Consider the following 13722-nt stretch of genomic DNA (forward strand, 5'->3'; position numbering starts at 1 on the left):
TTAGATCATAAATTAAGAATGATTTGTTTGAAAGAGATCTGATATTTAGGAGTGCTAATTTTGCTGTAAGTGTTGGGGAAACATGATCCATGGGGCGAATCTGAGGTTGATGTGGTACGGGTAGGAGATTGGACTGGTTTACCCTATAAGCTCGATGCATTTGTGTTCTATTTCTTGTCAATACAGGAATAGAGAATGTCATGGGCTTACTGGGTCCCGGCATGTACTCAAAACTACTGTCAGTACCATTTATATTGCAGGGACCCTGAGAATATCATACAACACAGTCATCATACAATTGTCCCCTGCTGCTGCCATCTGTATTTTCCACTGCACATTCCATGCTATATGCCGGCTGAGAAAATGAACTAAGAGGTTGCTGCTGCTTAAGAGATCCTTCTAAACGGGGAGGGGGAGGGCGAGGGGGTGGAGGTGCCCTTCGCTTCTTTGGTGCTAATGATCTTGGGCTAGTAAAACTCTGCATGGCTACTGGTAGCAGTCTCTCCATTCTTGCAGGGAACATCATGTGCTTCAAAATGTGAGGATAGTCTTCTTTGCGCCCAGTGTACAAGTACGACGTTCCAACCACTCAGGTCTTAGTCAGATAGGCCTACACCATTACCTGTTGCAATATGTCTGTGCGCATTCCTACATTAACCTACGTCTATTTCTTTGATAACATGATTTGCTACCACGTAACAATAACCCGCTATTATTATTAGGACTCAACACGCTTTGGTGGTATTATATGCTGTGGGCTTTAATTAGCGCATTTCGGGTAGCCTATCCTACATCTGGGCAATACTTATTGAACAAATTGCAGTCTACATGCCATGACAAATATTACCAGTAGTACTGACCGAACATGAAATAGATTGTTTACAAGTTATGGTAATGTTATTCTGGCGTGAACATTGCGCTTTCATCACATTAGCACCCTATGATTACAGCTCGTTATGTCTCGTCAAAATGATTACAGCTCGTTATGTCTCGTCAAATTCATTGATGAAGGAAGGTTCGCTTTATCCCAGAGAACCATACTCGTTTCACTTAGGCTAGACTAAAACAGAAGAGAAGAACTTGGCACTAACCATGTAGTCGTGTTTTCTATAGCATATTCGTTAACCTGTCGTTCTTTAAACAAAAATGTTGGGATATGTCTGCGAGGTGTTTAGCCAAGTTCCATGCGTAGCCTACTGCTTTTAAATGACTTTGAAACATATTTCACAAACGGGCCTCTGTGTACCTGATGGCTTGCCTTCACTATTCGCGATGTATCCGAAATAGTTGCAGATTTCACTTCACCTTTTGTTTTATCCGAGGCCGAGGACGGTCGGCAAAGAACTACTGTATGTTGACGTTGGCTGCGCACTCACTCACTCAGAGCTGCCTGCTTGACACGCCCACTTGCCTAGATGCGTGCAAGGAGCAGTGAGAGCAGCAGTTCACACAAACACAGAATGTTAATTTTAATAAAGTATCGATTCTAAAAACGTCGGAAATCGTATCGTTTTTTGCGTGAAGGCATCGTGATACCTTTTTAGTATCGATACACCGTGCAACACTAGTTACAAGTAAATCGATATAGCGACCGGTTCATTTCAGTTTTATTCCGATACGGGGCTTCACGTATTGATGTAGCCGCATCTTACACGTTAAAAACAGATACCGATACGTATCGGTTAATCTTTACACCCCTATTTTACGGGCTTTTCCCAAATCACGGAAGTAATATCGACGCAGCGGTATAGTAGCAGATACTAGCATCCATCAGGCAAGTCTTATTAAGTGTGCTTGCTGCAAAGCAGCACACTTATTGTTCTTCTTAAGTTTTATTATTATTATTATTTTTCCCGTCTCCCTAATTTTTTGTCAGCTCTAGCGCCTAGGCCCTTTGAGACAGAGACACCGTTCCAACTTTAAAACGTCCGGTCAGTACCGGTGTAAGTTGGTCGCGAAGATGACATCAGGTGGGCGTGTCATTCGTCCGCCATATTGGATTGAACAGAAAGCGAAACAAAATTTTCACAGGTCACAAATTTGGTCCGAACGCCATGAAACTTGACGTACATTATCCTTGGACCAAGCCTCACAAAAGTTACCGGAAGGATTTTTGATTTTCGAAAGCGTTTGCCCGTCACAGCCAAATGAAATCGGCGGCGAAACTCCGAAACAGGAAGTCGTCCATATCTCAGGAACACTGTCACATATCGATACCAAATTTTGTATATGAACTGGGGACTCCAATGTGAGGGTGCATAAGCTAAAAAAAAAAAAGAAATATTCCAAAAGTTTCCATCATTTTGCAAACCACCCACAGGTATTTGGTAACTCTAACCATTCACCTTTGCACCATTCACCTTCTATCACAATGCCTTCCAAGTATGCTCAATGTCTCTGGGCAGCCACAATGTCTCCGGGCAACCTTGCCCAATCATGAAATCCTTGCTCTGCCATGGGATAGTATGGACTTACGAACTGAAATAGCAAGGAGAACAGTAGCTATATATAGCTTACATAATAGAGTTGTTTTCACATTGGCGGTATTCAAATTAAATTTTTCATTATTGTTAAATATCATGATGGGAGAGTATTATTAAAAATGTTACAAGTATGCAAATGCATATGTTTACGGGTATTTAGGTTTTACGGTGTTGTTTTGTTATAAAGACATGCAAGGCATTCTGGGCCGTATTGAACAGCAGCACTCGGCAGAGTCGGCAGCACTCCATAGGCTACGTATTAATATGAATAGGTGTTTCTGTAAACCTAGGGACAATAAACAGCTATCTCTGTTACAAAAACGAGCTGGTAATCGCTCATTGAAGAGGGAACTATGATAAAAAGATTGTTTTTCCTAAAAGCATGGAGTTGACGAAAGAATAAGCAAGCAATGTCACGTTAATGTTTAATAGCCTAACGCTAGGTGGCAACGTTGTATTACATTTCACTGAATATGTGTGAGCTTCACAAGTAAGGAAGGTGCAAATATTATGTAATTTATCATGGGAAATTATTGGAAATGTTATTTCTTGTTTATTGTAATTGCAAACCACACACATCCATTCGTAATCACATGACACTTTTAATACCTTGAAAAGATTCTCATTTCATTTATTTGATGTTGCCTAGCAACGGAGCGTTCAGAGCAAAGATTCTAGAACAGAGCTTCAGAGAGACACGTTTTGAGTTCATGGCCAAGTACCTAAAATGTCGGTTTCATGTGTATGTGCTGGATGGCGTGCTTCCTTTATGAAAGTAAGTGTTTTATAGAGTTACAGACATAATGAGTCATGTTGTAGTGGTCAACATAAATGTGCCCCTTCTGTTATTAGAATGCTAAGCGGAGATTTAAAATCATTCATTTCTTGTGTGGCTAGAAGCTAGCTAGCTATGTCATAGGGAGGAGATGTTGCTGTAACGTTATGGGATTTATGTTGCTTAGCGTAATGCCATGGTCATTTGATATGAGATGCTTGTACTCGTAACTTTAGGACTCCTATTTTTTTTTACTAAGAGTATTTCATGAAGCATTTTAGACCTAAAAGTAGCGCCTGAGTCTGTGACAGCTTAAGCGAGGACTCCTAATAAGACCGATTCACAAACAATGTTTTGTGGTGGCATTTCACGTCGCAATGTTTTGAAATGCGTCTAACAATCACGAGGGAACAATTTTGTATTGTAGGCATAACTAAGGGATGCAGTAACACCACCAACAACAACCAAAACTTGCCTACTCATTGTTTACATGTACATTAAATGTAACGTTTCATTGTGAATCAAATTAAAAGATTCTCCCCTTTGCAAACGTTGGCATAGGCATATGGTGACAGATTAATTTAATAATGTTGCTGCGTGAATCACGGTAAGCGTGAATGTGGCGAAGTGGCCACTTCTTAATGGGACTCACTGTATGGAAGTAGGCTAAGTAAAATAGAGATGTTTAAAATAAGATAAAGTTAGGATATGCCCGCTTGACAACGGCAGAGATAACTGGCCTTTGGCCATAGCAACCATCCATTTAGAACCACTGGCCTTCATAGCAACCAAGGATCTTAGCTGTGATTCATGTAGCTACAGTATGCATGCAATGTGATGCAAAGTATACAAAGGTGATGAAATATACAGAGACAGGTCAAGAAATATAGTGCAATGTAGACAGTAGTACACAGTTGATTTACAGAAGGTGGTTTAGAGTAATATGAATTAAATATAAATATGTGCAGTGTATTAGCAGTTATCTCATACAATAAGTAGAATAATGTATGTAGTAGTAACATTATAATAGTAGAAATAATAATATAGATATATGCAGTGTATTAACAGAATATAATAAAACAGAATAAATATGGATATTCAATATGACAAATATATAACAGATATGTACATAACATACAGCTATGTGCAGTGTGGAAACAGTGTCATTTTAGTGCAGAAACAACATTATAAGAGTAGTAAGAATAAGTCTATGTGCAGGATGTACATTTGTAAATAAATAGAAAACTATGGGTGAGAGTGATAAATTAATTTTATTTAATCGTAAAAGTAAATTGCATTCAATTAAATTGCAATTAAAAATCTTTCCAGTAGGCTTTAATGTCACGCAAAAAGTACAACCAAAGCTGAGCTTGATCAACTAGAACGTCTAAAGAACCAGAACTTGAGTGTAGTTTTTTGCTGGGTCCCAGGCCATGTTGGTCTGAGGGGAAATGAGAAAGCGGACAGTGCTGCTAAGCAAGTCCTCAATGAAGAAGTCACAGAATGTCAAATCCCTGCCCCAGACCTTAATCAAAAACACATACAAGTTTTTGCAGGTCACAAATTTCAGCGGATCCTGACCAAAATTGGCAGAGACCATCTTCAGACCATGCCTGATGAGTGCATTGATTTCTGGAACAATTGAAAGAAGCATTGGCCTGTACCAGCCAATCGAAATTTGCGGCGAAGCCGCCAAACAGGAAGTGATTTCATATCAATTCAATTAAATTGCAATTAAAAATCTTTCCAGTAGGCTTTAATGTCACGCAAAAAGTACAACCAAAGCTGAGCTTGATCAACTAGAACGTCTAAAGAACCAGAACTTGAGTGTAGTTTTTTGCTGGGTCCCAGGCCATGTTGGTCTGAGGGGAAATGATAAAGCGGACAGTGCTGCTAAGCAAGTCCTCAATGAAGAAGTCACAGATGTCAAATCCGTGCTCCAGACCTTAAACCTATACTGAACTCTTACATCTCAGATAAGTGGCAATCTGAATGGGATTAATGTACCAACAACAAGCAAGGAATGTGAATTTTGGCACATTTTCATGATCCACTGGGTCGTTATGGGCCACACAAAATACGGTGTTGCTAAAATTACTTCTATTGTGGCTATTAGAGACATGCGTTCATGAGTATCCAGCTACATTCAATGAGTTAAGTAAAATACATTCACACACAAAAAAAAAAAACATCACTAATGTGGACATTCCTTTATTCTGAGATACATCAATAGGCTCTCAAAACAATCCCAAACAGACATAATAGAGCAAATAGAGAGCAAATAGAGCAAATCCATATAGATTATTTGTGAAATAAACCAGTAAAACAGAATTAGGGGATGGAATATATAACATTCACACTCATAGCTCATATTTCTAAAATAAATCAGTGAAAAAGTATCCTGACAAACAAGCAGCATTTTAATGCCTTAGTCATATTTCATAATTTCACATTTTTCTCTAGGTTACCTGATAGCCAAGACGCGTGACATTATTTATTTTTGCAGCCAATCACTGCTGTTGTTTTATTTTATTGCTTTGATTTTAGTCATAGAAGCTAAATTCAAAGGCAGGCCACAGGTAAAAGCCAACGAACCGCATTCACCCCACAAGGCAATAGTTGAATAGAGCTTTTGAGGTATTGCCACTGCTCCAACACTGAAAGGCACTGTTAGAATGCTTGGATCAAGCCAGGTTCAGCATAGCGTATGTCACTGTCTGCTCACGTTGGTGACCGGACCAGGGCAAGCACACTTTCGCAGTTCCCGCCGGAAATGCAGTCTAGTTTAAATAAACTCCTGGTGTATTTACAAACTTTTCAATGCCTTGGTTTATGAGTAAAGAACATAGTTGTACTACTGTAGAAGTTTCGTACCATTCAGGGCATTATTAGTGGGGTAATTTACGAGATAAAAGTTGGTACCATTACGACTGCAGAAACTCAATAGTTTCTGACAGCGCTACTCGACCAGGGTTCGACCAAGGGAAAACAGGTTCTGGGAGTGTGTTTGGCTCGGGGTCATGGTGCAAAGGACCCTAGGGTGAAATTACTCCGAACCATCGCTTTAATACAAAGGCTAACGCTAGGCTCCTAAATGAGGCAGACTTTATCGTTATAGCAAAGGCTAACCCTAGGAGGCAGACTTTATCAGTATAGCAAAGGCTAACCCTAGGAGGCAGACTTTATCAGTATAGCAAATGCTAACGCTAGGAGGCAGACCTGATCAGTATAGCAAAGGCTAACGCTAGGAGGCAGACTTCATCAGTATAGCAAAGGCTAACGCTAGGAGGCAGACTTTATCAGTATAGCAAAGGCTAGTCTCAGCTAAGGCTAACGCTAGGAGGCAGACTTTATCAGTATAGCAAAGGCTAACGCTAGGAGGCAGACTTTACCAGTATAGCAAAGGCTAACGCTAGGAGGCAGACTTTATCAGTATAGCAAAGGCTAACGCTAGGCTCCTAAACTGGGCAGAGACAAAAGCGGTAATGACTGACATGATGATTTTGTCCAGAGGTCGAAATTAACTTTTTGGCCTACTAGCCAAAGTTTCTTTTAGATTAAGATAATTACCGGCCAGACATATTTTTTACCGGCTAAAACTAAACTCCTTCGTTTTTTAAAATAATTCCGTTGAACACGTTGAACATGACAGCGTGTGTGTGTGTGTGTGTCTGCGCGCGCGTGCGTGTGTGTGTGCAGAAAGAGCTCCATAACAGTACCTGCCCCTACATGACGGTGTGTGTGTGTGTGTGTGTGCAGAAAGAGCTCCATAACAGCAACTGCCCCTACATGACGGCGTGTGTGTGTGTGTGTGTGCAGAAAGAGCTCCATATCAGCAGCTGCCCCTACATGACGGCGTGTGTGTGTGTGTGTGTGTGTCTGTGTGTGTGTGTGTGTGCAGAAAGAGCTCCATAACAGCAGCTGCCCCTACATGACGGCATATAAGCTGGTGACGGTGCACTTCCGCTGGTGGGGCCTGCAGGGCCGAGTAGAGAGCTTCATTCACAAGGTGAGACACACACACACACACACACACACACACACACACACACACACACATATATATACACACACACAAACACATGTACACACATACACACACATATATATACACGCACACAAACACATGTACACACACACACACACACACATATATATATACACACACACAAACACATGTACACACACACACTCGCACATACAACACGCTCACACACACACACACACATATACACACACATACATACATACACACACACACACACACACACATACATACAACTAGCGTTAAAGATAAGGCTGAAACAATTACTCGAGTACCTCGAATAATTTGATTACAAAAAATTATCGAGGAAAATTCTCTGCCTCGAGGCTTTGTTTATTCCTATCACTCACGTTATCTGGCACACTCACATACACACACACACACACACACACACAACTAGCATTAAAGATAGGGCTAAAACGATTACGCTGAAACGGCTTCTTTTAATTCCTATCACTCATGTTATCTTGCACACTCACATACACACACACACACACACACACAACTAGCATTAAAGATAGGGCTAAAACGATTACGCTGAAACGGCTTCTTTTAATTCCTATCACTCACGTTATCTTGCCTGCTCAGCTCAGCGATCATTGTGTCACACAGACTGTTATTACTGCATGCACACCACTTTCAGAATTAACAGAGAATGAATTAAGTTTTGGGATCATTTCAAACTTAGAAGAAGACAACAAGGTGCAGTGTGTCCACTGCAGAGCAGAACTGGCATACCACAACAGCACGTCAACGATGATTCAACATCTGAGCCAAAATCATCCGGTTGTTAACACCAGCTCATCATGCGTACGTTGGTACGGCAACGTAAACATTGATGTTAGCTGATATAATGTAGTCCTTCTAGCGCTAGCTCACCAAGCGTACGTTGGTACGGCAACGTAAACATTGATGTTAGCTGATATAATGTAGTCCTTTTAGCGCTAGCTCACCAAGCGTACGTTGGTACGGCAACGTAAACATTGATGTTAGCCAGGGGTGTAGATTTGCGTGGGGACCGAAGGACGTGTCCACACCAATGTCACATTACGACTGAAATGTCCCCACCAATATTTAGGTTGAAATGGGGGGAAAAGCGCTCACATGCGCTACACAAAGAGTTAAATAATGTCTCACTTCAGTGCTGCGGATCATCTCGTACAGATCTTGTAGCCTAATGTGCAGTGGCATATAAGGGTAAATCGCGCTGATTTGAAGTTACCTATAATAACTACCAGTGAGCCGCAGTCTCCTGCGCAGCATGGCACAGCGCTTCAGCTTCACTTCACTACAAGGCATATGAAGTGCGTCCAAATTCACCCATTCTTCTCTGTTGAACTCCTGGAGAAGTAGGCTACTCATCACACATGTCACATGAAAGAGCCTTTTCTCAGCTTTTAAACGGTGCTAGCTAGCCACTATTTTCTGTGATAAACAGTTTGCGAGAAAAATAACTTCAAGAGATTTAATAATTATTCTCTGCGCCCATCTCCACATCCATTCGTCTCGGTGGAATATCGTAGGCCTACACACTCTTCACGCAACACATGACAACATATATCAGAATAAACAGCAGACCTTACCGAACACAAAGGTGTAATGCATTCAAGTGTATAGTTAGCTGTTCCAGAGTAATCCGGTTTTGAAATAAATTATAGCAAAATTCAACATGGTCTTTCGGCTGCATTTATTAAAACTGAGCTGTGCTTACATCGCCTAGATATCTGTAAATATTAGAATCAGAGAATATACAGGCAGCTCACGGTTAAGAGTTTGTGAATGTAGCCTTAATGATTTCTTTTCACAAAATGCTAAGCATGCATACACGTTTCTTAAAACTGAGCTGTGCTTAAATGGGTCAATGCATGATTTCATAACAGACCAAATAGAAAATAAATGTTAAATGTTAAATATAGCCTACATATCTGTAGCCTAGCCTACATATTAAAATCAGATTACGTAGGCTACACAGTATAGTTAGATCAAGTTGGACAGTACATTTTAATCATGGATAGTAGTTGGACAGTAGCACATTTTAATCATTTTATATATCTAGTGGCTGGTGAAAGAGTTGAGTGGCTTTTTTTCGGGGGGGGGGGGGTAGTGGGTAGTGTCCCCACCAAAGCTCAGACCAAACCTACGCCCTTGATGTTAGCTGATATAATGTAGTCCTTCTAGCGCTAACTACACCACATATTTGTAGTGGCTGCAGCCTAATGTCGTGAGTCGACTGGTAACCAAGTGGTTAGTGGTGGTGTTATACCGTACGGTATTTGTAGCGGCTGCAGCCTAATGTCGTGAGTCGATAGGATGTTAAGTTGTGAAAAAATAGAAATTAAGAATAAAGCAAAAATAAAAAAAATGCTTTCAATTAGGGCTGCAACAATTAATCGATTCGAGCTGCAACGATTAATTGAATTTAGGGCTACAACGATTAATCGATTAGGGTTGCAACAATTAATCGATTAGTTGTTGACTTAAATTAATCACAAATTATTTTGATAATCGATTAATCGTTTTTTGTCATATTTTATGAAAAAACTGCTTAATATATTTGGTGTGTCATAATACATAACATAAAAAAACATCATCTCATTTAATAACATAAAAAACATAATTTTCTGGTATTTTATTAGTCTAACAATTAGAAAATAATCGTTAGTTGCAGCCCTGCTTTCAATAAACAAAGCAAAATGACTTGATAGCTATGCATAATTCAGAAATGCAAATATAACAGTAACACTACTATGGAACTAACGTTAGAGCCAACTACTATACAATCTCAGGAACCAGGAACTAACGTTAGAGCCAACTACTTTACACTCTAAGGAACTAACTAGCGTTAGAGCCAACTACTTTACACTCTCAGAAACTAACGTTAGAGCTGACTTGCCAAATAAGTAATACTATTCACATCACAATAGGAACAACTTGGTATCATGGTTTTGCGTAAATATTCACGCCACTTCAAAAATAGCCAACTGGCGTGTTATCTGCACGCATTTTGAGCTATCTGCGTGTATGTCAACTAGGGCTGGGCGATAAAACGATAGCGATATGTATTGCAATAGACATGTAATCGATATCAATAAAACATAGGTTCGATAGAACATTTGATAATTAAAACACACACCTCCCGCCTTACAGTTGTCCATAAATAAATAGGCTAAATATATCTTGCATTGTAGCTATGTGCAACTCTACCAGCGTGGACGATAGAAGTAGGCCTACCTCAACACAGACTCTCAATGAGTCCTTGCCCCGTGCTCTCTCTCCCTCTCAACAGGCGCATCCCTCCTCATGCACATGTAATCCAAACATTCACAAACGTGCAAGACGACTGGCTAAATTGCTATTAAATCCGGTTAGCATCATTAGCACGCTGCACGAATTTGTTCAAAACTGTTGCATTCAAATTGACTGCTAAGTTCTAATCATCTCAATCCCGATGCAAATGGAAAAGTATTTTCCAAGACTCAAACTGGCCTGTCCCAAGGAGAAAAAGTATTCATTTGAAACTTAAACACACGTGGGGAAACTGAACAGTCTAACCAGTAGACTATGATAAACTAACAAATAGAGCAACTTTGTTTACAATATTTCCAGGCTTCAACCAGTGCTGCTTTTCATTCAGACTTATGTGCACATTTATTTATTTGAGTGTTTTTCATGATTGTGTTTCTATTTCTTTTCCCTGTTTGCTTTCATTGACAACTGAGGTGATTAAAATCAGAGGAAGGTTAAGTTTAAAATAAAAGTGTTTAAATTCAACTTTTTTCCCCTTCTGGTCCTTATCTGAAATAGATTTTTAATACTTATCGATATCGACCGATATGAAATACTTATATCGTGATACAGTTTTCAGCCATATCGCCCAGCCCTAATGTCAACGCCGCGTAAACACACACACCACTTATCGTCTCACTTCCGCGTGTATGTCAACGGCAAGTATATGGCGCCCTCTAGGGTTATGGTTAGGTTATGGCGCCCTCTAGGGTTATGGTTAGGTTATTGCGCCCTCTAGGGTTATGGTTAGATTATTGCGCCCTCTATGGTTAGGTTATGGAGTTGGGTTATGGCGCCCTCTAGGGTTATGGCGTTGGTAAACACGGCAAAATGCTATTATGCGTTAGATAACACACTAGTGGCCATTTGTGTGTCATATATACGCAGGTCATGATATCAGGCGCATACGCGCGCACACACACATACGCAGTTCATGATATCAGGCGCACACACACACACACATACGCGCACACACATACGCAGTTCATGATATCAGGCGCACACACACACACATACGCAGTTCATGATATCAGGCGCACACACACACACATATGCACGCGCACACACACATATACCCAGTTCATGATATCAGTCTGATAGGAAATAGAAAAGTCACAAGCTCAGGAACTAAAGCTAACCAGTATTCACCAGAGCACCAACTAAACATGACCAGTATTCACCAGAGCACCAACTAAACATGACCAGTATTCACCAGAGCACCAACTAAACATGTCCAGTATTCACCAGAGCAGGTAGCTAACACTCTCTCTCCCTCTCGACCTTTCCCCCTCCCCTCTGTGTGTGTGTGTGTGTGTGTGTGTGTGTGTGTGAGCAGCAGGAGAAGCGTCTCTTCACTAACTTCCACCGGCAGCTCTTCTGTTGGCTGGACCGCTGGGTGGACCTCACCATGGACGACATCCGACGCATGGAGGAGGAGACGCAGAGAGAGCTGGACCAGGTACACACACACACACACATGCACACACACACACACACACACACACACGCATGGAGGAGGAGACGCAGAGAGAGCTGGACCAGGCACACACACACACACACACACACATGCACACACACACACACACACACACGCATGGAGGAGGAGACGCAGAGAGAGCTGGACCAGGCACACACACACACACACACATGCACACACACACACACACACACACACATGGAGGAGGAGACGCAGAGAGAGCTGGGCCAGGCACACACACATGCACGCACACACACACACACACACACACACACACACACGCATGGAGGAGGAGATGCAGAGAAAGCTGGACCAGGTACACACACACACACACGCACACATGCACACACACACACGTATGGAGGAGGAAACGCAGAGAGAGCTGGACCAGGTACACACACACATACACACACATACACACACATACATACATATGCACACACACACATACATACGCACACACACACACACTGACACATGCATGCGCACGCACACATACGCATGCACGCACACACACACTTGCACTCACACCCTTCAAACTGTATGAGGCCGTTTCAAACGGTATGAGGCTGTTTTAAACTGTATGAGGCCGTTTTAAACTGTATGAGGCCGTTTCAAACTGTATGAGGCCGTTTCAAACTGTATGAGGCCGTTTGAATTGTTTCATTGAAATGAGGAGTTTTGTTTGTTTGTTTGTTTGTGTGTGTGCAGATGCGAAACGAGGGGGATGTGCGAGGCATGAAGGCAGGCGAGGACTAGAGGAGGCGGAGTCTGCCTTCACCCCTCTTTTTTGCCCAATCACAGTTTGCCACATCATCACTAAGCCCCTTCCAAACAGGAAGCAGGTCATCCCTGCCCCAGGAAGCGTTTTGTGTGTGTGTGCGTGTGTGTGTGCGTATGTGAGTGTGTGCGTATGTGAGTGTGTTTGCGGGTTTTCTGTGTTAAGGACTCTTCTGCAGCCAAACCTCTTTGGACGTCGTGTCCTCACGCTAAGCATCATGTCTGTTACGCTCTCTCTGTGTTCCATTAAATGAAGTATTAGAACTGTTCCGTCTGTCGCATGGTTACCATGGAACCATCAGCACATGAAGAGGAGATGGTCAGAGGAACATTTCACTAAACTCAACCATGATAAACTACTAAAGCCCCTACCCCTACAGTTCTGTGTGTGTGTGTGTGTGTGGGTGGGTGCAGTGTAGCATGGATGACAGTCATAGCGTTTTTAAATCTTGAGTGTACTACAGTGAAGCCCCGCCCACTTCTGGCTGCTTAGCAACAGGACATGCCTTTGCTAGGTGGGCGTGGTCTGACGAGTGTTTTACACACTGTAATAAAACACACATATTCTGTGTGTGTGTGTGTGTGTGTGTGTGTATGTGTCTGATTTACACACTTGTAAGAATGAATAAAACACTCTCATGACAGCCTCCTCCTGCGTGTGTGTGTGTGTTTATTTACACCACAATAATAAATAAACACTCTCATGACAGCCTTCTCGTGTGTGTGTGTGTGTGTTTATTTACACCACAATAATAAATAAACACTCTCATGACAGCCTTCTCCTGTGTGTGTGTGATAGAGAGAGTGTGTTGGGATTGTCTGATCCTCCTGAGGGGAACACTGAGGTGTGTTCTTGTTATTATTGTTATTATTGTTT

The 13722-nt window shown here is 41.6% G+C and overlaps 1 protein-coding gene across 1 annotated transcript in view; it reads left to right on the plus strand.

The window, feature by feature from the left end:
• The window catches only part of pitpnbl (phosphatidylinositol transfer protein, beta, like), a 34546-nt gene extending 21052 nt beyond the window's left edge, over window positions 1-13494 (plus strand). The window contains exons 9-11 of the mRNA XM_076297591.1: window positions 7160-7267; window positions 11925-12047; window positions 12777-13494. Of these exons, the coding sequence (XP_076153706.1) occupies window positions 7160-7267; window positions 11925-12047; window positions 12777-12824 (279 nt within the window). The 3' untranslated portion in view covers window positions 12825-13494. The remainder of the gene's footprint in view (window positions 1-7159; window positions 7268-11924; window positions 12048-12776) is intronic.
• The last annotated feature ends 228 nt before the right edge of the window (window positions 13495-13722 follow it).

The sequence above is a fragment of the Alosa pseudoharengus genome, unplaced genomic scaffold (assembly GCF_046254945.1).
Source record: "Alosa pseudoharengus isolate Yale_2024_CS ecotype anadromous, Long Island Sound unplaced genomic scaffold, YU_APseudo_1.1 YU_APseudo_1.1_scf_21, whole genome shotgun sequence".
In the NCBI taxonomy this organism is placed as follows: domain Eukaryota; kingdom Metazoa; phylum Chordata; class Actinopteri; order Clupeiformes; family Clupeidae; genus Alosa; species Alosa pseudoharengus.